Raw genomic sequence first — 22,780 nt, forward strand, 5'->3', positions numbered from 1 at the left:
AATTTTGCAAAGAAAGGATCTTGATGTTTTGCACATGCACAGTATCACTCCTGCGGAGAGATTGTACTTGTTTTTTACTTTGGGTCATAACATTCAAAACTGGGGAATATCTTTTTAATAATTTAATATTTAAATCTTTTCCCAGATAAATGAAGTGGTCCAAAGAGAGAAATACTTGCCGAGAGAAAAAGAAAAGTGAAGTTGACATAAACACTGATACATTCAAATCCTATAAAAGTAGTCGGAGGGTGTGTACTATAAACTTACAATTTTCAGTTTCAGTCTCAGAAATATGAGAAGTCCCATTTTTAATAACCTGAAACAAATGGTCACAATCTGCAAGATATGTATCGTTAGTACATTTTGCTTGAAATAGTGTTCAGAAGGGACTGCAAGCAAGCTCATGGCTGGATAGCCATACAAGCGTCCCATCTCCATTCCCAGAACGGCAGAATAGATATATGACACAGCTCTTTTTTATTTTACAAGTCAGAACTCTGGATCCTTTCCCTTGTTTAGCCTCTCCATATTTTTAATGTTTGGGTTCTTTATCTTGATATTTTTACTAGTATTTATTAACCCTGGTGATGTACAAAATGTAGCACACATGTTTTGGGGCAAACTTTTATTCCGATTTAATTCATTTTATGAAAATCTGGGTTAAAAAATAAATGTTGGCATATATTTGAATACAAAACAGTCACTTGCTGTTCATTTTTTTAAAAAACAAAGCCTTTTCTATCTTTTTCTAGCTTTTGAAATGTTACATACTAAAAAACCAATTTGTTCCACTTTAGAATGTTCAGAAAAGTCAGTGTGTTTTTATTCACACATGCAGATTGTATACAATTAAAATATCCATTATAAGTAGTTAATATTTCCATGTCAAAAGTAATTGTAGGTTCTTTAGATTGTTTGTTTGAATAGAAATGCCTAAATTGAAGGGGCAGAGAGGGGACTGATATTATTTATTATTTAGATTTAAAATTAGACACCTGTTCCAGGCTATAGGCACCATAACATAATTAATGATACAATGAATACAATTAAAATAAATCTAACATGTATTAGCTATCCCATTGTAAAATCTTAGTGGACACAAGTCCTTGTAGTTTTACCACAGGGTAAACTAGGTGAAGTTATCCGCAGCTGAGTGTATACTGTTGACCTCTCCTAGCTACTTTGTGGTAAAAACTACACTAGGATTTTTCAGCGGGATACTTAATGTACATTATTATCCTGCTGGGGAACCCCCCCACACACATTTTTTTGCTGTGAGGACATAGCCTTAGCCTAACTTGAGTGAGAACAGCCACGCTCTGAAATAATACTTGAGCTGCACAGAGTGATTGGATTAGTTATCACAGAGTGGTCATGTCAGCAGCTGACGTTTTGTGTTAACTTGAGCTCTAGCCTATGCCCCCTGACAGGCCAGCGAACTCACGTTTAAAAACACCAACACAGTGAAGTTAAGGGATTTTGTATGTGGATGACACTTAAGTTAAGGGCAACACTCAGTTTATAATTCTAATTAACTCTGCAGTGACGTCAAGCCGATAGGCATGTGATTGAGGCAGTTGGGTAGAAGCTTGTTCTGCTCCAGCCCATGCTGTACCTGTTCTATGGATAAGCAGAGGAATATGATTTTCAAGGCTCTTATCAGTTTGGCATATTCACTGGCGCTAACTTGACTTAGTACTTTTTGATTCAGATTAAATACAGGACTGCATTTATCTGAACCAATTCTCATAAACTGTTCAGATCAATTTTTGTTTTGTGAATGGAAAGGTCTCAGGTCCTCAGATGTAACAAGACACCATGTTGATGAGGACTTTATAAGTACTAGTTAGTACTCGTATGTAGGCAAGAATGCTCATCTCTTTCTACTGCTGTAAACTAGTCTGTGCTTTTTTTTTCTCCCTTATTCCACAGAATTTAGCCTCCTGGAATCCCTCAAATCCTGAATGCCTCCTGCTTGTTGTGAAAGAGCTCATCCAGCAATATCACCAATTCCAATGCAGCCGATTACGGGAGAGCTCTCGCCTCATGTTTGAATACCAGACTTTACTTGAAGAACCCCAGTATGGAGAGAACATGGAAGTTTATGCTGGCAAAAAGAACAACTGGGTAAGCTATTCAGAACACTTCTGATAAAAGCACAATAAACTAATGCTTTTAGAGTTTCTTTCACTATAGTAATTCTAGCCATTACCTTGTAAAATAGAGCTACTTGTGTGATGTTTGCACACGTACTGTGTGTTTACAGTGTTTGTCCCCAGCTCACCTCCGCACTCTCCACTCCCTCTTTTGTTCACTGCTTCTATTCCATTGCCTCACTTGAATCTGATTTCCAGGTGAGCAACTGTCTTCAGAGCTGATGGCAGTGCATCTGGTTTACAGATGAATTGGTAAATTTGTTGTGAGAATCACGTGCTATGTCTGCACTACAAGGCTTTTGCTGACATAGTTATTTCAGTTAGGGTGTGATGGAATGTGATTTTACTGACATAGCTGGGCAGCCAAAAGCTACTACCATGGACACAGTTACACTGGCAACAGTGCAATTTTGTCAGTATAGCTCTGGCCCCACTAGGAGCACTTTGCCAGTATAACTGTACCAGCAAAGCCTTCTAGTGTGGACATAACCTGGATGTCATTGAAGTTTTCAAATTCCACACCTCCAGGGCCTGGATTTTAGTTTCATTATCTGAACTGCACTATCTGAGGGCTGTAGATAGCACAGGGGTATTTGATTATAATATAGTTATAGGGCACTGTCAACCCCTTAACCCCTTTTCTTACATGTTGTCTGACCACCCTCTTAACATTTACTTGGTCTCATAGGTCCACTCTGCTTTTGTAAGTCACAGTACTGTATCTGGTCAGACCCCTCATTCAGGAAAAAAAATGCTGAATTGAAATGTAGGGAAATCCTTTCACAGTTGTTGTTTGGAAAGCATGCTCTAGAAAATTAGCTCCCTGTACCTACACACACAGCCTAAATATTTTGTGTTGAATTGTGAAAGGCCTTCTTCATATTTTTAGTTTGTAGACTTGCATTTAAACTTTATAATAGGTTTTAGTAGTACCAAAAGCTGTAGTTAAGATTGTAAAACACTTCCTATTATGAACCCCTTTTTTTCTAGTCCTTCTAACTTTTGGGCTCAGTCCAACACCCATTGAATGATTTCAGTGGCTAATGGTTTTTGAAGGATTTGTCTTTAGAGTTGAAACACCCTTAGGGGAGGATCTATTAATGGAGATTCTCTATGTCCTAGTAAGGAGGAGAGGACGGAAGATGATAAAATACAGGTAGGATCTGATGAGGAACAGTAAAATGAAAAAAAGTCCCATTCAATTACATCATGTAATGGCAGACAGCTACAAAATGACAAGTTTTTAGAGTACTTATATACCAATGCTAGAAGTCTAAATAATAAGATGGGTGAACTAGAGTGCCTCATATTGAATGAGGAGATTGATATAATAGGCATCACGGATACTTGGTGGAATAAGGTTAATCAGTGGGACACAGTAATACCAGGATACAAAATATATCGGAAGAACAGAACAGGTCGTGCTGGTGGGGGTGTGGCACTATATGTGAAAGAAAGCATAGAATCAAATGAAGTAAAAATCTTAAATGAACCAAACTGTACCATAGAATCTCGATGGATAGTAATTCCATGCTCTAGTAATAAGAATATAGCAGTAGGGATATATTACAGACCACCTGGGATGGTGATAGTGAAATGCTCAGGGAGATTAGAGAGGCTATTAAAATAAAAAATTCAATAATAATAATGGGGGATTTCAACTATCCTCATACTGACTGGGTACATGTGTAGACAGCCTGGACAGGACGGGATTCAGAGGAAAAGTTTCTTGACACCTTAAATGACTGCTTCTTGGAGCAGCTAGTCCTGGATCCCACAAGAGGATAGGCAATTCTTGATTTAGTCCTAAGTGGAGCACAGGATCTGGTCCAAGAGGTGAATATAGCTGGACCGCTTGGTAATAGTGACCATAATATAATTAAATTTAACATCTCTGGGTGGGGAAAACACCACAGCAGCCCAACACTGCAGCATTTAATTTCAAAAAGGGGAACTACACAAAAATGAGAAGGTTAGTTAAACAGAAATGAAAAGGTACAAAAGTGAATCCCTGCAAGCTGCATGGAAACTTTTAAAAGACACCATAATAGATTTAAATAATTTAAATGTATACCCCAAATTAAAAAACATAGTAAGAGAACCAAAAAGTGCCACCGTGGTTAAACAACAAAGTAAAAGAAGCAGTGAGAGGCAAAAAGGCATCCTTTAAAAAGTGGAAGTTAAATCCTATTGTGGAAAATAAAAAGGAACATAAACTCTGGGAAATGAAATGTAAAAATATAATTAGGAAGGCCAAAAAGGAATTTGAAGAACAGCTAGCCAAAGACTCAAAAAGTAACAGCAAATTTTTTTTAAGTACATCAGAAGCAGGAAGCCTGCTAAATAACCAGTGGGGCCACTGGACAATCGAGATGCTAAAGGAGCACTCAAGGACAATAAGGCCATTGCGGAGAAACTAAATTCTTTGCATCGGTCTTCACAGCTGAGGATGTGAGGGAGATTCCCAAACCTGAGTCATTCTTTTTAGGTGACAAGTCTGAGGAACTGTCCCAGATTGAGGTGTCATTAGAGGAGGTTTTGGAACAAATGGATAAACTAAACAGTAATAAGTCACCAGGACCAGCTGGTATTCACTGAAGGAATTTAAATGTGAAATTGCAGAACTACTAACTGTAGTCTGTAACCTATCATTTAAATCAGCTTCTGTACCAAATGACTGGAGGATAGCTAATGTGACGCCAATTTTTAAAAAGGGCTCCAGAGGTGATCCCGGCAATTACAGGCCGTTAAGCCTTACTTCAGTAACGGGCAAATTAGTTGATTAGTAATTGCAAAATTGTCAGACACATAGATTAACATAATTTGTTGGGGAAGAGTCAACATGATTTTTGTAAAGGGAAATCATGCCTCACCAATCTACTAGAATTCTTTGAGAGGGTCAACAAGCATGTGGACAAGGGGATCCAGTGGATATAGTGTACTTAGATTTTCAGAAAGTCTTTGACAAGGTTCCCCACCAAAGGCTCTTAAGCAAAGTAAGCTGTCATGGGATAAGAGGGAAGGTCCTCTCATGGATTGGTAACTGGTTAAAAGATGGGAAACAAAGGGTAGAAATAAATGGTCAGTTTTCAGAATGGAGAGAGGTAAATAGTGGTGTCCTCCAGGGGTCTATGTTGGGCCCTGTCCTATTCAATATATTCATAAATGATCTGGAAAAAGGGGTAAACAGTGAGGTGGCAAAATTTGCAGATGATACAAAATTGCTCAAGATAGTTAAGTCCCAGGCAGACTTCGAAGTGCTACAAAAGGATCTCTCAAAACTGGGTGACTGGACAACAAACTGGCAGATGAAATTCAGAGTTGATAAATGCATGGTAATGCACATTGGAAAACCTAATCCCAACTATACATATAAAATGATGGGGTCTAAATTGGCTGTTACTTCTCAAGAAAGAGATCTTGGAGTCCTTGTGGATAGTTTTTGAAAACATCCATTCAGTGTGCAGCAGCAGTCAAAAAAGTGAACAGAATGTTGGGAATCATTAAGAAAGGGTTAGATAATAAGACAGAAAATACCATATTGCCTCTATATAAATCCATGGTATGCCCACATCTTGAATACTGCAAGCAGATGTGGTCGCCCCAAAAAGGATATATTGGAATTGGAAAAGGTTCAGAAAAGGGCAACAAAAATGATTAGGGGTATGGAACGGCTGCCGTACGAGGAGAGATTAATAAGACTGGGACTTTTCAACTTGGAAAAGAGACAACTAAGGGGAGTTATGATAGAGGTCTATAAAATCATGACTGGTGTGGAGAAAGTAAATAAGGAAGTGTTATTTACTCCTTCTCATAACACAAGAACTAGGGGTCACCAAATGAAATTAATAGGCAGTAAAACAAAAAAAGGAAGTATTTTTTCACACAACGAATATTCAACCTGTGGAACTCTTTGTCATAGGATGTTGTGAAGGCCAAGACTATAACAGGATTCAAAAAAGAACTAGATAAGTTCATGGAGGATATGTCCATCAACGGTTCTTAGTCGTATGGACAGGGATGGTGTCCCTAGCCTGTTTGCCAGAAGCTGGGAATGGGCGACTGGGGATGGATCGCTTGATGATTACCTGTTTTGTTCATTCCCTCTGGGGCACCTGGCATTGGCCACTGTCGGTAGACAGGATACTGGGCTAGATGGACCTTTGGTCTGACCCAGTATGGCCGTTCTTATGTTCTAACTTCTTTTTCTGTCTCAATTACAAAAAACGTGTTTAAATAAATTTTGAAGCAAATTCCTTGAGCATTTTAAGAGTTACGTGAGGGTGGAAACATTCAATTTGTTAAACATTAAATAAATTATGGACACATTTATTGTAACTCAGATAAAAATATCTGAATTTTAAAATGTATTTGCTGCTAAAGAGAAGAAGTAGGAAAATGAAGACCTTATAGTGTAGATAGAAACCTTGTACATTTCAAACATATTGTGGTCATACAGATAAGAAAAGCATAGAACATAGATGAATCTTGAAAAACTCTCTTAGTGTTGTTAACTGTGCACAAATCCCAGCACAAGCAGGTGGGCTTAACTTGTCAGGCCCTTAGACATTTATTGTGGAAAGGCCTTTTGGAATAAATTAGTTTTAAGGAGTGCTTTGAGTGTGTCAAAGATGGTCACCAGAAGACTTGGGATGTGAAAAGTATTTCTCAGTAAGAAGTGCCTGCTATGCTAAGTTTGGAGGGAAACTGAACTTGAATTATAAAAATGCCCTGTGGAATTATTTCTATAGAAATGTTACCAAGTGCATACTTTAATATGCTCTACATAGAGAGCCTCAGTTCACCTCACACTCTGAGAGAGACACAGATTGCGTGTATGGATACCCCTCCCTACATTGTGTTAAAGCTGTGTACACAACTACAAGCAATCTTATCTGCACCTACCTGCAAAGACAAACAGCACACACCCTTTCTTTGAGTACATAATATATACCTAGCCCCTACATATGCAAGCACATTCTCATTTACACACCATATGTATGGTACTTGCATTCAGAAGTTTCACATCTTTCTTTTTTCTTCTTCCTTTCTTTTTTTCTATTTCTGTCCACTTAAAATTTTTCAAACCCCCTGGAAATCATATGCAAAGAACTCTAGTAGTGCAACATGAAAGTGGCACAAAAATGTCAGGAAATGCTGAATTATCACCTAACAGTCACTCAACCTTAAATTTTCTCCTGTGGGTTATAGGAAAAAGTATTGTATTTGAATAACAAGTATATGATTGAGTAATTAGATACCAGATCTGTAATGCATATGCAAAAAATAAGACCAAGTTAAAACTGAACAAGCATTCACCTGGCCTTTCCTCAGTATATGCTGATTTTTTTGTCCTTAATGTTAGATTAATTAAAGGGGTGTTTTTTTCATGGGTTATACAAAAAAAGACAAACTTCATCACTTTCTTGACATAATGCATGAAATATCCTTACTTTTTGTCTCAGCGGGGTTAAAATCTTTAGGAAATCAGACCAACGTTTATTTCCTTCTAGAAGAATGAGCTTAGTCTTCTCATAGCCAGGTGGGTAAGGCCTCGTTTTAAGGAAGCGTATGAAACAGAAAGGAAATCCTTCCCATTTCCTTTGCGTACACTTGATACATAAAAACAGCAATGTGTTAGGGAGAGTTTGGCAACTTCTCAGTAGACAACAGTTGCAAAGCAGCCCTCTAGGTCTTACAATTTACATAATCCTGAAGAGAAATTATAGAAAGAACTGGTAAGAGGGTTTTTCTCCACACTGATTTAAATGCTACTTCTGAACCATCTACACTATTTTCAGCTCAAGTTCTCACACCTTAAGATCTCTCCAAGTTTGCTAAGAGTAGAACAAACCGGAAGATGTTGAGAATGAATCTCTTTCCCTTCCTGATTGTGTACAACTTATTTGGCACATTCCAGTTACTCTCATAAGCAAAGGCTTTACTTACAGAAATCAGTCTTAAAGTTCTCAGTGCATTTGTTTACCTTTGAACAAATCCTGCGCCACTGAAGCCAATGGGAGCAAACTTGAGCCCTTTACAGGTAGGAGGATCATTTCATTCCTGAGAGTCAAGGGCGGTCACTTTCTGTTGACAGAAAAGGGCTGCTACCCAGATGTGTGCAGAGGTGGACTACCCTAATGAGAGGATATAGGAATCCCTTCTCCGTGAGAGATCCCCATTTTGGAGTTTGTTATCAAACAGCTCATGAGATTTATGGCATCCTCCAAACTCAAACTATAGCTCTGGTACTTCTAGTTTGTTCTGGAACCCATATCATAGTCCAGTGTGGATTCTAATTTGAACAAAATTTCCTTCACTCATTTCTAATTATTATTAGTTGACAGAGTGAAATTTTCAATATGGATGAATTGTGGCCAAACTAATTTGTGGTCTAAAATGGTGGAAAGCTAAAATTTGGTTTCTAGACTACAATAACACCAAAAGTTTGCATAAATGTCTATTTAAAAGAAGTAATTTACATTGCCATACAGGTTCTGTAGCTCTCTTTATAAAATAAAATATCTACTAGTCTTCCTGCCCCTCCCCCCCCCCCCCATTCAGAGACATGATCCCACTTTGGAAATTAATGGCATGAAAAATGTTATTTAACAAGCAAGCACATACCTGAATGATGGGGGAAGAGGAAAATTCTATCCATGCTTTTCTATTTTCCTCCACTAATCTAACTTATAAATGTTCTAATATAGTTTTGTCAAAGAAAGATCTTGTACAGTTTGACAGGTAAATGCCCAAAGGATTTTTAAGCCATATTTTAAATCCCTGGAAATAGAGATGTAATCAGTAGATACCTCTTGAAAGAGTAACCTTGTTACATCCCTTTTTTCTCTCAACAAGTCTCTTCAGTTGTAAAAAAGGACATTTCTGTGTATATGTGATTATTCTGTTGCGAGGAAAAATTATTCTTTTTATCTGATATCCTAGTACTTTCACTGTATTCTTTGGGCTTTATTTTCACTGTAGACGAAAGTGTTGATGAGATTGGCAGTGCTGCAGTCTCTTTAGTTATTAGTGGTAATTAAGCCAGTTCTTCCCAGTAACATTCAGGCAATCACTATATTAAGTAAGTGTACCATCAAAATACATATAATGAATTTCTTTTTAAAAAAATTAGAGATGTGTGCAAGGCATGCTAATTTCCGATGCATCTAAATGCTGTAGTGGAACACACAAATAGCCAGATTTGCAAAATTGGGGCCTGATTTTCAAAAAAACATGCTCAGTTTCCACTATGACACCTAAACGAAGGGGCAAACTTTTCTCATTATTCTCAGTGGGAGCTACTCAGTGCTGGGCACTTTTGAAAAATCTGAGCAATATATTTAGGTGCCTAAGTGAGAACTGTTGGGTTCTAAACTCTTCAGAAAATCTAGCCCTAAAATTAGATTGTAAACTCTTCAGGGTACTGACTGTTTACCTCTGTGTATGTACAGTATTAAATACAGTAGGGCCCTCGTCCTGATTGGGATGTTTAAGTGAAACCACAATAGAGAGATTGTGTATTACATTTTATTCTGGATGCAATACAGAATAGTAATTCTTTTGCCTGTGATTTTTAAAGTAGAGTCCTTTAAAGACATACCTATTTAGCAGTCAGGATGTAGTTTGTGAAACACGTCATTGATGACCTTTACATTCCCTCCTTCTTATTATAGTTTGAGTTTTCATGAGGTATTTACATTCGTGGGAATAATTTTTGCTACTAGATGTAATCCATTTGTTAAAATACTAGGATGCAAGTTAACTTGTGGCTGCAGAAGCAATGACTTCAACAGTGATGAGTAAAGAGAAGCCATAGGGCCTGGTTTAATCTAATCTAGGTTCTTATATGGTGCCAGCCATTATGCTCTCTAAGGACCTTTTTACCATTGACTCAGTGGGAGCAATGCCCTTAGAGTCTTGGGGTACTTTGCCATATTGCTTATTGTGAAAGCTGTAAATAAATGTTTTTTTTTCATTTTCAACAATTACCATTGAAAGCTGTTGCTTGACTCTTCCTCCCCCTGTTGCTAGAAGATATTGCCTTGCTAAATATTTCAGTCGGAATAGGTTCAGCTTGTGACCCTGTCTGCTGTAGATAATAGAGAGTGAGATCACTTTTGCTCTAGGTCTCATTATTTTTGTGCTTTCTCCTCAGACTGGTGAATTCTCAGCTCACTTCCTTTTGAAGTTACCAGTGGATTTCAGCAATATTCCCACATACCTTCTCAAGGTAAAATAAGTGACTGTATTGACAGTGCTCATTTTGTGAGAAAGTTTGGACTAGTGAGACGTTCTCAGTAATAATTTTATTTTGAATTTCAGAAATTTAGTTAAGAAGCTGAAAATCAGATCTTTCAAAATGTTTGGTTGGTGGGCTGGAAAAGTGTCAATAGAGTTACTTTGTATGCATGATTCAATTGTCCTTGCAAATGTGTAACAATGAAAAAGAGTTTTCTTCCAAATGAAAAAAAAATCCCATACCCCCCCCCCCCCACACACACAAAATTTTACCCATCAGGATAGGGAGGGAGGGGAGAATCCACCTGGATTAATCGACTAACAAAACTGACATACTGATTGATTAGATTCCATTTTAAAGACTACGCAGGAGCCTAAGGTTCACTAAATCCATTTTATTATTGTGCTTATTCTGACCCTACATCCCTTCTTCCTACTCACCTAAAACTGCAGCCAATTGTGATATAATGATAACGTGGTATTATCACCAACATCAGAAAAGCAATGCGAGAATGAATTCAAATATAACCTTTAAATCTGTGCAGCTATCAGGATGGAATGGATGGTGGTTTTTGCCTAATTAGCAGCAGTTTGCTGTAGCTGTTTTTCATCACCCCTGTTCTTTGTGGTTTAGGGGCCAACAAGAGGTATGCTGTGTGCACGTGTACTACATGAAAAAAAATGGGCGTTCTCTGTAGAGTAGAGTATTTAAATAAGGGCTTGAGGCATTGAAAATGCAGGCACTATTTATAAGAGATTTTCATGTGATTAACTCAAGAAAATATTTGCACTGTACTTTTCTTGAGTCAAGTCTGTGCTTCATTAAACCTTCATCCTCAATTTACAGTCGACTAACTCTTCGTTATGCACCCTGGGTTATACAACCCAAGCAGGGATGGTGTCTGGCACAATACAGCAGGTCCCCTGGACCTAGCCTTATTGCAAAAATACATATAGTAAAGCAAAATGAAGAACCTGAAAAATGAGTATGAAGAAGAGTTAATTTAGGTCTACTAATTACTTCTCTATTCCAGAACAGCAATACGTTTACCTGGGCACCCCTGTGGATACATGCATGCTTGTATCATTCAATTGTTTCAATTAGGCATCTATTTAAGATCATGTGAATATGTATTTAGGAATATTTATAAGCAGTTTATTAAAGCAATAAAATACTGTTTTGGCATAAATATTATCTTTATTTTGGTAAGAGGATATATTTCATCTTCTGTGTTTTGAACATATATCAAAGTGTATATGATAAATATAACTTCATTACGTATGACACTTTCTATACAGGAGAGAATTCAAAGAACTTTACAGAGTTTTATATATTACTGGTTTGAGAAGTCCCCTCCACTTCCAGAAATGGAAGGGACCCAGATCTGAAACTTCTACTGTGGGTTGGGGACAGAACATAAGGCCTTTTGACAGATGGATATGGTTTCTGGAGATTTCTAGTGATCCATGGGGTTGGGGGGGCAAAATGCTGGCCAGTTCCGTGAGGTAGAAGAAGGGAGCAAACCTACAAATGCTGAGAAAATTCTAAAGAAACTCTCTGTATGTGAACTCATAGAGCTTAATTTTCCCCAAATTGGCTTTTCTCAAGTAGAGGTCAGTTTGTGTAATTAGAATTAAATAGTAGCAGAAGGGGACAGAGAAATTAAGAGGTATAGTGAAGGTCTCAAAAATGTAGTTTTCCTATTGTAAATTTACAGAAGGACTGTGAAATATGGTATATAATGCTATTCCATAAATAGTTCTGTGATGCTTCAATAAATTTACTGTGTGGCAAGATTGCGCTTCTTAAACATTAAAGGCAGTTGCTTTCAAATCTCATGTGAAATCAACAAGAGAGTGGAGTGCACATAAAGTAGAGTAATAGAAGGATGCTATTTCAGATGTAAGAATTTACAGAAAAGAAGGCTCTTACATTTACAGTAGTATGTTATAGAGATTGAGAGAAGATTAATGATTAGATAAGTGGAGCAGAGACAGACAGGAGCCATAAAGTAGAGTTGAACAAGCCCAGAGAGGGAGTTAGAATGAGGAGAGTAGTTTTCCACTAGATCCTGAAATGAATGAGGAGCTTATGGAGATAGTGGAGGAAAGGATGTTTTGGTGCTAGTACTAAGAATAAATATCTATTAGATAGAGCTATGCTGGGTTATTGTGTGATATTTTGGAGTGTGTTCTAACATTGGGAATGCTTATTATTCACTTGAAAAACCATAGAAATGTAAGACTAGAAGGGACCCTGATAGGGCATCTAGTCCAGTCCCCTGCACTGAGGCAGGACTAAGTATTATCTAGACTATCCCTGATAGGTGTTTGTTTAACCTGTTCTTAAAAACCTCCAAGGGTGGAGATTCCACCACCTCCCTAGGTAATTTGTTCCAGTTCTTAACTACCCTTACAGTTAGGAAGTTTTTTCCTAGTATATAACCTAAATCTCTCTTGCTGCAATTTAAGCCCATTACTTCTTGTCCTGTGGTCAGTGGATAAGGAGAACAATTTATCACCCTCCTCTTTATAACAGTCTTTTACGTACTTGACTGTTATCATGTCCCCCCTCAGAGTTCTCTTCTCCAGACTAAACAAACCCAATTTTTTCAATCTTTCCTCATAGGTCATGTTTTCTAGACCTTTAATCCTCTGGAATTTCTCCAATTTTTCCACATCTTTCCTGGACTGTGGAGCCCACCACTGATGCATTGCAAGAATGATATGTGTTTTACATACAGTACCACATTCATCATTACTTTGGCAGTTTTTAGAAAGTGCATTGTTAATTGAATGAGCCCAGTCACCTCCAGAGGGTTCTGAGGTCATTTAAGTTCATTGTGTCCACATACTCTAGACTTCCTCGTTGGTTAAGTGTTGCTACTCCCCCTCATTCTCTCTGTTTACAAAACTGCTTCAGAGGTGAATCATCCTACTTAGGTCTCGCAGAACTTTTTGGAGGAGAATATGAATAGTGGTTAATCCATTTCTCAACAAATCTAGAGCTTGATTGGAATATAATATTCCTAGACAAGTAGCTGATCTATTGCTCAGCCATGTTAGAGTTTAGACGTTCTCTATGCTGCAAGTGAGTGCTAAGGGGAAAGAGTCTAAGGGTACCATCATCCCATTCCATGCAAGCAGCAGGACAGGATCTCTTCATGGGATATTCCCGTGTGCTCTAAATTGGGAACTGCGTACTGCAGGCAAAAGGACACAATTTGCTGGCTTAAGAGCATATCCTACTCTCTGTATGTCCAAGCATGCATGCTTAGTGAATAGCGTGCATTAGCTGGTGACTTGATCTGCTCCTTTGGCTGTTCCCTATACCTATACTGTGGAATTGTATCCTTGCAGGCAGGATTCCTAGACCGGAAGCTGCAATTGTCAGCTTTCTTGTTGATCCTCATCACAGCATGAACAAAGGAGGGATTAGGTGTTTAGAATTGTACAAGCTTGTCTCTACATTTATATTTAAAAGTTGTGGAATGTTGGCTTCTTTGTGACACTTTCCAGGATCAACTCAGAGTCCTATTTTCTATGTTGTTTGCATTAAAAAAATGCTATACATATATTCTCTAAAAAGCATTTCTCATATGTTTCCACTAGGGCTGTCGATTAATCGCAGTTAACTCACACAATTAACTCAAAAAAATTAATCGCTATTAATCACAGTTTTAATCTCACTGTTAAACAATAGAATACCAATTGAAATATTTTAAATATTTGAAGGTTTTTCTACATTTTCCTATATATTATATTCTGCATTATAATTGAAATCAAAGTGTATATTATTTTTATCACAAATATTTGCACTGTAAAAATGATAAACAAAAAAAATTTTATTTTTCAATTCACCTCATACAAGTACTGTAGTGCAATCACTTTGTCATGAAAGTGCAACTTACAAATGTACATTTTTTTAATTACATAATTACACTCAAAAACAAAACAGTGTAAAACTTCAGAGCCTACAAGTCCACTCAGTCCTACTTCTCATTCAGCCAATCGCTAAGACAAAGAAGTTTGTTTACATTTACAGGAGATAATGCTGCCCTCTTCTTATCTACAATGTCACCAGAAAGTGAGAACAGGTTTTTGCATGGGATTTTTTTACCCAGCATTGCAAGGTATTTACGTGTCAGATACGCTAAACATTCGTATGCCCCTTCATGCTTCGGCCACCATTCCAGAGGACATACTTCCATGCTGATGACGCTCGTTAAAAAAATTATGCATTAATTAAATTTATGACTGAACTCCTTGGGGGAAAATTGTATGTCCCCTGCTCTATTTTACCCGCATTCTGCCATATATTTCATGTTATAGCAGTCTCAGATGATGACCTAGCACATGTTGTTCATTTTAAGAACACTTTCACTGAAGATTTGACAAAACGCAAAGAAGGTACCAATGTGAGATTTCTAAAGATAGCTACAGCACTCGACCCAAGGTTTAAGAATCTGAAGTGCCTTCCAAAATCTGAGAGGGACGAAGTGTGGAGCATGCTTTCATACGTCTTAAAAGAGCAGCACTCCGATGCAGAAACTACAGAACCCAAAGCACCAAAAAATAAAATCAACCTTCTGCTGGTGGCATCTGACTCAGATAATGAAAATGAACATGTGTCAGTATGCACTGCTTTGGATTGTTATCGAGCAGACCCCCTCATTAGCATGGATGCATGTCCCCTGGAATGGTGGTTGAAGTATGAAGACACATATGAATCTTTAGCACATGTGGCACGTAAATATCTTGCGATGCCGGCTACAACAGTGCCATGAGAATGCCTGTTCTCACTTTCAGGTGACATTGTAAACAAGAAGCAGGCAGCATTCTCTCCTGCAAATTGTAACCAAACTTGTTTGTCTGAGTGATTAGCTGAACAAGAAGTAGGACTGAATGGACTTGCAGGCTCTAAAATTTTACATTGTTTTGTTTTTAATGTAGTTTTTTTTGTACATAAGTCTACATTTGTATATTCAACTTTCATGGTAAAGAGATTACACTGCAGTACTTGTATTAGGTGATTTGAAAAATACAATTTCTTTTGTTTTTTTACAGTGCAAACACTTCTAATCAAAATAAATATAAAGAGAACACAGTACACTTTGTATTCTGTGTTATAATTTAAATCAATATATTTGAAAATGTAGAAAACATCCAAAATATTTAAATAAATGGTATTCTATTATTATTATTTAACAGTGTGATTAGTTGCCCAATTAATCACGATTCATTTTTTTAAATGCTTGACCGTCCTAGTTTCCACACTATGCCACTGTGTTGCAACAGCAAAAGGTTCAGGATTCCTTCCTAACATCAGACACAAAGCACATTAGGAACTTCTAGTGTGCATCAGGAGGGGCCACATGGACTGTTAGTAGGTGGCACGGTCAAGGCTGGATTAAAGAGTATTGTGGTCTAGTGCACTATGGAAATTGCCTCCATCTTCCTTAAACTAGACAGAGCATATAATATATAGTCTGTAAATATGAAAAACATTTCAATTTATTATTTTCATAGGTGCATAATATGTAATCAGTTAGCTGAGCATTGTGCAAAGACTCTAGTGATTATAAATGCAAATGTATGTATATGGCGGTAGACAGACATCTGAGAATTGGGGAGAGACTATATCATAGTCATTTCCTTCTTGTTCCTATTGATTTTAGTGTAGGACCATGGATTTGGTTCCTAGGCTGGGAGTGGAAGTTTGCAACTCACTGCACATGCACACAAGATTGAGCTCAAATGAATGCCTGTGCCAGCCAAGCCCAAATAACATGGTAGGTTTGCAATGAGATTTGGTTGCTTCCCTTTACTGTTGACAGTAACATAGCCTTCAGAACTTCAGGTCTTCATAGGATTAGCTTCCCCTCGCTCCCCACTTAAATGAACATCAGGAATAATAACTTATCCATCTTTCACTGAGAGATCAGATCAGATCAGTTCACCAGGACTTTCCAAAAATATCCAGATGAGATAGTTATTCAAAACTGGTGGGGAAATATTGGAGGAGACTTTTCAAAAATCTAATATAGAAATATATTAATATTAATAAATCTAGAATATCTAATTTAAATATACATGGCAATTTGATATTTTTAAAAATCTGATACCCATTCTCTCTCTTCTTTTCCTCTGGGAAACATTTGCTAAGTAGGCTAATCGCTGGGTTGTATTTATGAAATGAGACTTAGAAATGAACTCAGTGCATAGTTGACTCCCCAGCTATAGGGGAAAGGGTTCCTGATGAAAGTGGAACTTGCTGAAGACCATGCAAATCAGAAAAGAGCAAGTACTTTAGTGCATTGGGTAGCCAAGCCAGATACTCATGGTCTCCTGAGTCAGAGACTCTTTGCTGCCTTTTGAAAAACAGGCAGGGTGTAAGAGAGGAACTTTACCAGCTCCTAAGGGGAAGTGGACTGAGTGTCAGCTAGCCCTGGGCACAAGTTTGATCTGAATCAATACAAATAAGGGACTGACTCTGAGAGACTGATTGTGGGATTGGGCTTCAGCAATTCTGCAAACAGGAAAGTGCTGTGCACTTACTATTCGTCTAGACAAGTCCTAACTCTAAATTCTGTTGACTTTCAATGAGACTTACGAGGCTAAGTGCATAAATCAGTTTTGAAAATGGGACTTAGGTACCAAATTCATTTAGGTGTTTTGGAAAATTTTAGCCAGAGCCACTCTCTGTCTCCTCACAAAAAAGAAATTGAAATGTGAAGACTCGTTTTTTCTTAAGATTACAGCGCCACATCCAGCCATCAGTCTACACCAAAACCTCCTTTGACATCTCTGGCCGATCTCATATGCAGGATGGTGGCCTGAAGTGTCTCATTAAAGGGTGAGGAAAAAGATGGGCCAAGTATCACATGCTACATGGCAGCAAGAGTGCAAAGTATGTAGTAGTTCTAATTCTAATCCTCAGGGACCTGTGACTTTCACTGGATTAAAGCAAAGGGAAAGTTTGGCCGTTGTTCTACTTCTATTTTCTTGGAGATAAATATAGCATTACATACAAAAATGTACATTAAAAGAGTGTTAAGGTTGCAATGTCAAGCAGAATTAAAGTTGCCCGTGCAACTTTACTTTACTGCAACTTTACTACATGCTGTTCAAACCCTGCTTTGAGTACAGAATTATTGCTTTCTTCAAGGGCTTCCCCATAGTGCTCATCACTATAATATCTGAATGCTTCATAAATATGAATTAATTTATCTTCAAAACAGCTTTCTAAGATGAAGTTGTTCTATTATCCCTGTTTTATATCAAGGCATTGAAAGATTCAGGCCAAAAATGTCCACTAATTTTGGTACCTATTTGAGATGTCTAGGGCTTTATTTTATAGAGTATTTACCATTATATAGCACAGCTCCCACTGACTTCAGTTGCAACTGTGAGGGCTTGGCAGTTCTGCAAATCAGAATCCAGTGTCTTGAGTTGGGCTACCAGAAAATAAGGAGCACAATAAGTGACCCTCTGTGAAAGGTCTGGTTTATATGTCATACCTATCAACACAGGAACTCTATGCCAGAGGCAGTAACTGATAGAATCTGCTTCTCCAGGGCCGCATTCAGGTGCCTTAACCGTGATACCATTTTTTTCCTTCTTGCAGTTCCTAGTGTCATTCACTACACACATTCCAACCCCTGCAACAAATGAGGCAGGGGTCCTGCAGACAACAGTCTCCTTCACTACATAACCCTGGTTCATCTCCAGAGCACAGTCTATTCGGTGCATTGAATGAGGCAGTGGTCCTGTGGAAAAAATAGTATATGATATCTAAATAAAGAACGTATCATAATGTATACACTTGAGAGGGCTGAATTAAGGTTACACAGGCCAACTTTCTAGCGTTTCCTAACTTATGAGTGGTTGGCTTTGAAATTTTACAATAATCTTTTAACATTGGTTTTTTTGATAAAATTTCCTCTGTTTTTTAAAAAGCAAACTGAAAAAACATAAGTTCCACCATGTGGTGTCATACTGACACCCACATGATTATCAGCAGGGTTGGAATATTTAGATTCACCACACAGACTTCTGTCACTTGAGCCAACAGAGTAACTGATAGCAGTAGTAGGTTGCCACTGTCTATGTGGACCAGTCACTAGAGCAGGATGAGACACACATTTTACCAGTGGTTTCTGCAGAGTCTTGCTAGCAGGAGAGGAATAATGAGACTCAAGAATCTTGAGTTCCATTCCAGGTTCTAGGGGGACGTGTGCTCTGGCGGCCAGCTGGGCTGAGACCCTTCTGCCCCTGTTCCCCTGCCACCACTCACAGCTCTACCTATAATTATAAGATGTATCTGAAGGTAGGGTTGGGACAGCGCTCTTGTAGTTTATGAATCCTAACTGTTCCTGAAACATTTCTGTGAATTAGAGTAGCCAGGGCATGTTCAGTTATTCAGAAATAATTTGCAGTTCTTATCCTGCCCTTGTATAAGCCATGTTTTTGTGAATGAGACCCTTGAGGCATAACAAATAGGCCTTGGGGCTTTGTAATAAAAGATGATTTTACATTCAATGCTCTCTTGTTAGTTATTATGTTGGTTTATGCACTGACCACTGAATGTTGATAAATGCTGTAGAATTCATTTAAACTTTCAACGTAGGAAGAAAAGATGTGAATAAATTACATGAAGAGGTGAGAGGACAGACAGAATTTGACAAATAAATGGGTTACAAGCATAATGACAGCTTAAAGTGTGAACTACAGAAGTGAATGTAGGATTGTATGTTGGTATTGTTGTGTTGTAGCCTGCAGCCATACTCACAAAGGTTTCATAGTGCTGTGTCTTTTAAATGATTGCAAAGTGATTTAACAACCTGTGTGTTGTAGTGCCTCCTCGTTCATGGAATCTAACTGACTTTTCATTCTGATAATGACTGAAAAAAGAGTGGTAGACATCTCTCTTGTCACAGGGAAATAGATTAGATTAAAAATAAGAAAACAATGAAAATTTCAAACTGATTTGCACTCTTTTTGGGTGCATCTTCACTGCAGAGTTAACTTGGGTTGTTACTTAGGTGTTTCTTCTAACCCCCCTCTCATCCACATGCAAAATCTTCTCACCCGTGTTTGGTGCTTTAAACTCAGACTAGTTGATCTATCTGGGGACATGATTTAGAGCTCAGTTCTGCTTTCACTCAGGCTGGTAACCTGCTCACTTTGCAATGAGGATGCAGGCTAATCATTTGAGTGCTGATGGTCCTCCATTGCCTTTCCGTAGTTCCTCCTGTATGTGCAGAAGGAAAGAATCGTAGAGTGGCTCAGCTTACTGCAGGACAAAGAACCATGGCTATGCCCTCGAAAGTCCTGGAGACACAGATGGGTGCACAGAGTACCAGTGAGGGCACAGTAACTTGGGCATGGTTTTGCAGTGTAGCCACAACCAGGTTAACCCAGGTACTCAGTTCCAGTTGCCTATCACCCAAGTTAATAACAGGGAAGAAATACCCTTAGTAGACTGACTCTAAAGTCTGCATTTTTCATGGACCTGCACTTCTTTTTAAAGTTTATGGGTATGTTTTATCAAACAAGTCACTAATCAAACTAGAAGCTAAGGGTTTGTCTACACTGCAAAGAAAAGCCCATGGCGTTGAATCTCAGAGCCTGGGTCAAATGAGTTGGACTCTCAGGGGTTGGGCTAAGGGGCTAAAAACAGCAGTGTAGAAGTTCCTGCTCAGGCTGGAGCCCAGGCCCTGATCTTTGATGAGAGGGAAGGGTCTCAGATCCCAGGCTCCAGCCACATTGGGAACATTTACATTGTTACGTTTAGCCCTACAGCTCAAGTCCCACGAGTCTGAGTCAATTGGCCAAGGCTCCAAGATTCCGCACCTCAGCTCTTTCTTTGCAGTATAGACATACCCTAAGAGTTAATTGTAGTTAAATGGTTGAGCAGTTGAATATAAGTTATAGCTTTATGTGTTTTTGTTAATGAAAATTCTGTCTCCAAGCCTGCAAGATGTCTAACAGTACCTTTTCCTTTGTCCGCTCCCAACTGTTATGTTCATGCCTGAACCCTGATTATTTGTGCTGTCACTTGGGTCATCTCCATTCCCCCCTCCCCCGTACTCTCTGCTTCTGGCACCGTATCACACCCTCCTTCCTTCTGGCCATGGGAAATGGGACTTGAGATCCTGCAGAATTAATTTCCACAACTCCTTTTTTAGTTGTCAAAATAATTAATGAGCAATGTGTGGTACTCCTTTTTCCCCAAGGATCCAACGTGCTGCCCCCACAACACTCATTGTCCTGATTAGCGTCATTAAATAGAAGGCTGGATCTAGGAATCAAACTCATTGCTCACATGGCTGTGCAGTGAACTGCCATAAGACCCTCATGTTTACCCAGTAGTTGCTAGTCATCTTGTGTTCCAATCCAGTTCAAATATTTAAATACCGTTAATCCTGCTAGTCTTCAAAAGAACACCAAATAGTGTATTATATTAGAGTAGTGAAGTTAAAGGAGGAGGAAGCTCCTATACGATCATGTCTAAACTAAGATAAAAGATGTATTTTTAACATATGTAAATGAGTAGGTGTTAAAATTCTAGCATAGACAAGGCAGTTGTAATTTTGACATGTGTTATCTTGTCAAGGTAAACCCTAGGCTCCCCACTAAGATTTACCTCAACAAGATAACACATGGTAAAACTACAACCAGCTTGTCATCACTAGGATTTTAACACCTATTGGTTAACGTGTTAAAAGTACACCTTTTTCCTAATGAAGATAAGCTCTAAGAGTTTCCAATGGTGAACTGTAAAGCAGAGTTAAACTGGTTAAGAGTTTGTGTTTGCTTGAGGTTAAAGGGTTACCTTGATCATATGGAGAAGGCTTATTAGTTAATCTAGGCCATCTTCCTGCCAAAGCAAAATTGTTTCCTATTAAAATTTATTGCTGGTTTTTTCCCATCTAATTTTAAATAACCTAAATGATGGCGTTTTCACCACTTCCCTGAAGAGTCTCTTCTGCAGTTGTAATAGATCTCACAGTTAGGAAGTATTTCCTGGTACTTGACTTACATTTTCTATTTTGTAATTTCATCTCATTATCCTGGTTATACTCTGTAGTATGCTGAATAATTCTACTCCCTCTTTTGTATTTATACCCTTCAAATATTTATAAGCTGCAGCTGGAGGTGACATTTCCAGCTCAGGTAGATGTACATGCGCTAGCGGTCATTGAGCTATGCGCTAAAAATAGCAGTGTGGCCATGGCAGCAATGACAGCACCACACGCTAGCTACTTTGAGTACAGTCCCAACCGAGATCCTATGTATGTACTTGGACAACTAGCCTATGCCACCACCTGCGCCCTTGTGTCTATACTGCTGTTTTTAGCATGCGAGCTTGATGAAAGCTAGTGCCTGCACATCTATCTGAGCTGGAAAGAACACCCCCAGCTGCAGTGTGAACATGTCCTATGTCTCTTCTCTCCTGGCCCTTCACTGCTACTTCTCCACACAAACACACACTGTCCCCTAAACAAGCTGTAGTTATTTAATCTTTTGTCATAAATCAGTCCTTCTAGACTCCTGATTTTTTTTTTTGGTGCTCTTCTCTGAATTCTCACCAGTTTCTCACTAGCTGATCAAATACAGGACATGTCTCTTTAAAGCTCTTCATTGAAAGGTTATGCTCTTGTTTGAAGAGTTGCATTGTTGAGAAAACTCTTAGTAGTGCTACTAAAGCTTTGGGGTACAGTCTCCTCTTGATTCATGGGGATGTCTGCTATCTATTCTCTATCAATTGTGGTGAGAGCATTTTCGTTCTTCAAAGAATAGCAATTTGAAATGATGGTCAAATATAAATGGAGTTTTAAGTATCAGAGAGACTGAAGGAACGGATCATGTTTAAAGTAGTTACTGTATTAATTTTGAATTGAGTTCAGCTGGCTTCCTGAATTCTAAGAACAGTAGTGGGTATAAAAATAAAAGTATGAATGCCAATAAGATCCACATGAAAATGTAACTACCAGAGATGCTGTCTTAGACAATAGTCTCTTCCTTAAAAACCATTCAGATGTAAAAACTGATCCAATTCTTGCAGACTGAAAGTATAACAGCCATCATTTGGATCATTAATAGATTATGACATTAATGATTGTGGGATTTTTTTAGGCATATTGCTTCATATTAGAAGCAAATAAAAAGCATCTGATCTTGTATATTACTAACAAAAGAATGGTTCAGAAAGAAAGGATTAAACATAATGAAAATGCACTTGCAGCAAAGACAAATTTCCATATTTTTTCTTTGCAAAACTATACTTTTTACTTACTGAATTGAACATGAGAGCCTTGTACCCGATCATGCTTTCTTTTCTTATGCAAAATTCTCACTGACTGCAAGATGTGAATATT

The 22,780-nt window shown here is 38.2% G+C and overlaps 1 protein-coding gene across 12 annotated transcripts in view; it reads left to right on the top strand.

Moving 5' to 3' along the window:
- Positions 1-22,780, top strand: part of BABAM2 (BRISC and BRCA1 A complex member 2) — a 318,227-nt gene that overhangs the window by 109,415 nt on the left and 186,032 nt on the right. For 8 of the 12 annotated variants that reach the window (XR_006289773.1, XR_006289772.1, XM_043543522.1 and 5 more), the window contains 3 exons: positions 1,933-2,127; positions 10,315-10,389; positions 16,076-16,189. Coding sequence is in view for 10 of the 12 variants with exons in the window: in XM_043543522.1 (XP_043399457.1) it covers positions 1,933-2,127; positions 10,315-10,389; positions 16,076-16,189 (384 nt within the window). In the remaining 2 variants the exon portion in view is untranslated. The remainder of the gene's footprint in view (positions 1-1,932; positions 2,128-10,314; positions 10,390-16,075; positions 16,190-22,780) is intronic. The other 4 variants (XM_043543524.1, XM_027833855.3, XM_027833856.3 and 1 more) reach the window with 1 other exon arrangement.

The sequence above is a fragment of the Chelonia mydas genome, chromosome 3 (genome assembly GCF_015237465.2).
Source record: "Chelonia mydas isolate rCheMyd1 chromosome 3, rCheMyd1.pri.v2, whole genome shotgun sequence".
In the NCBI taxonomy this organism is placed as follows: domain Eukaryota; kingdom Metazoa; phylum Chordata; order Testudines; family Cheloniidae; genus Chelonia; species Chelonia mydas.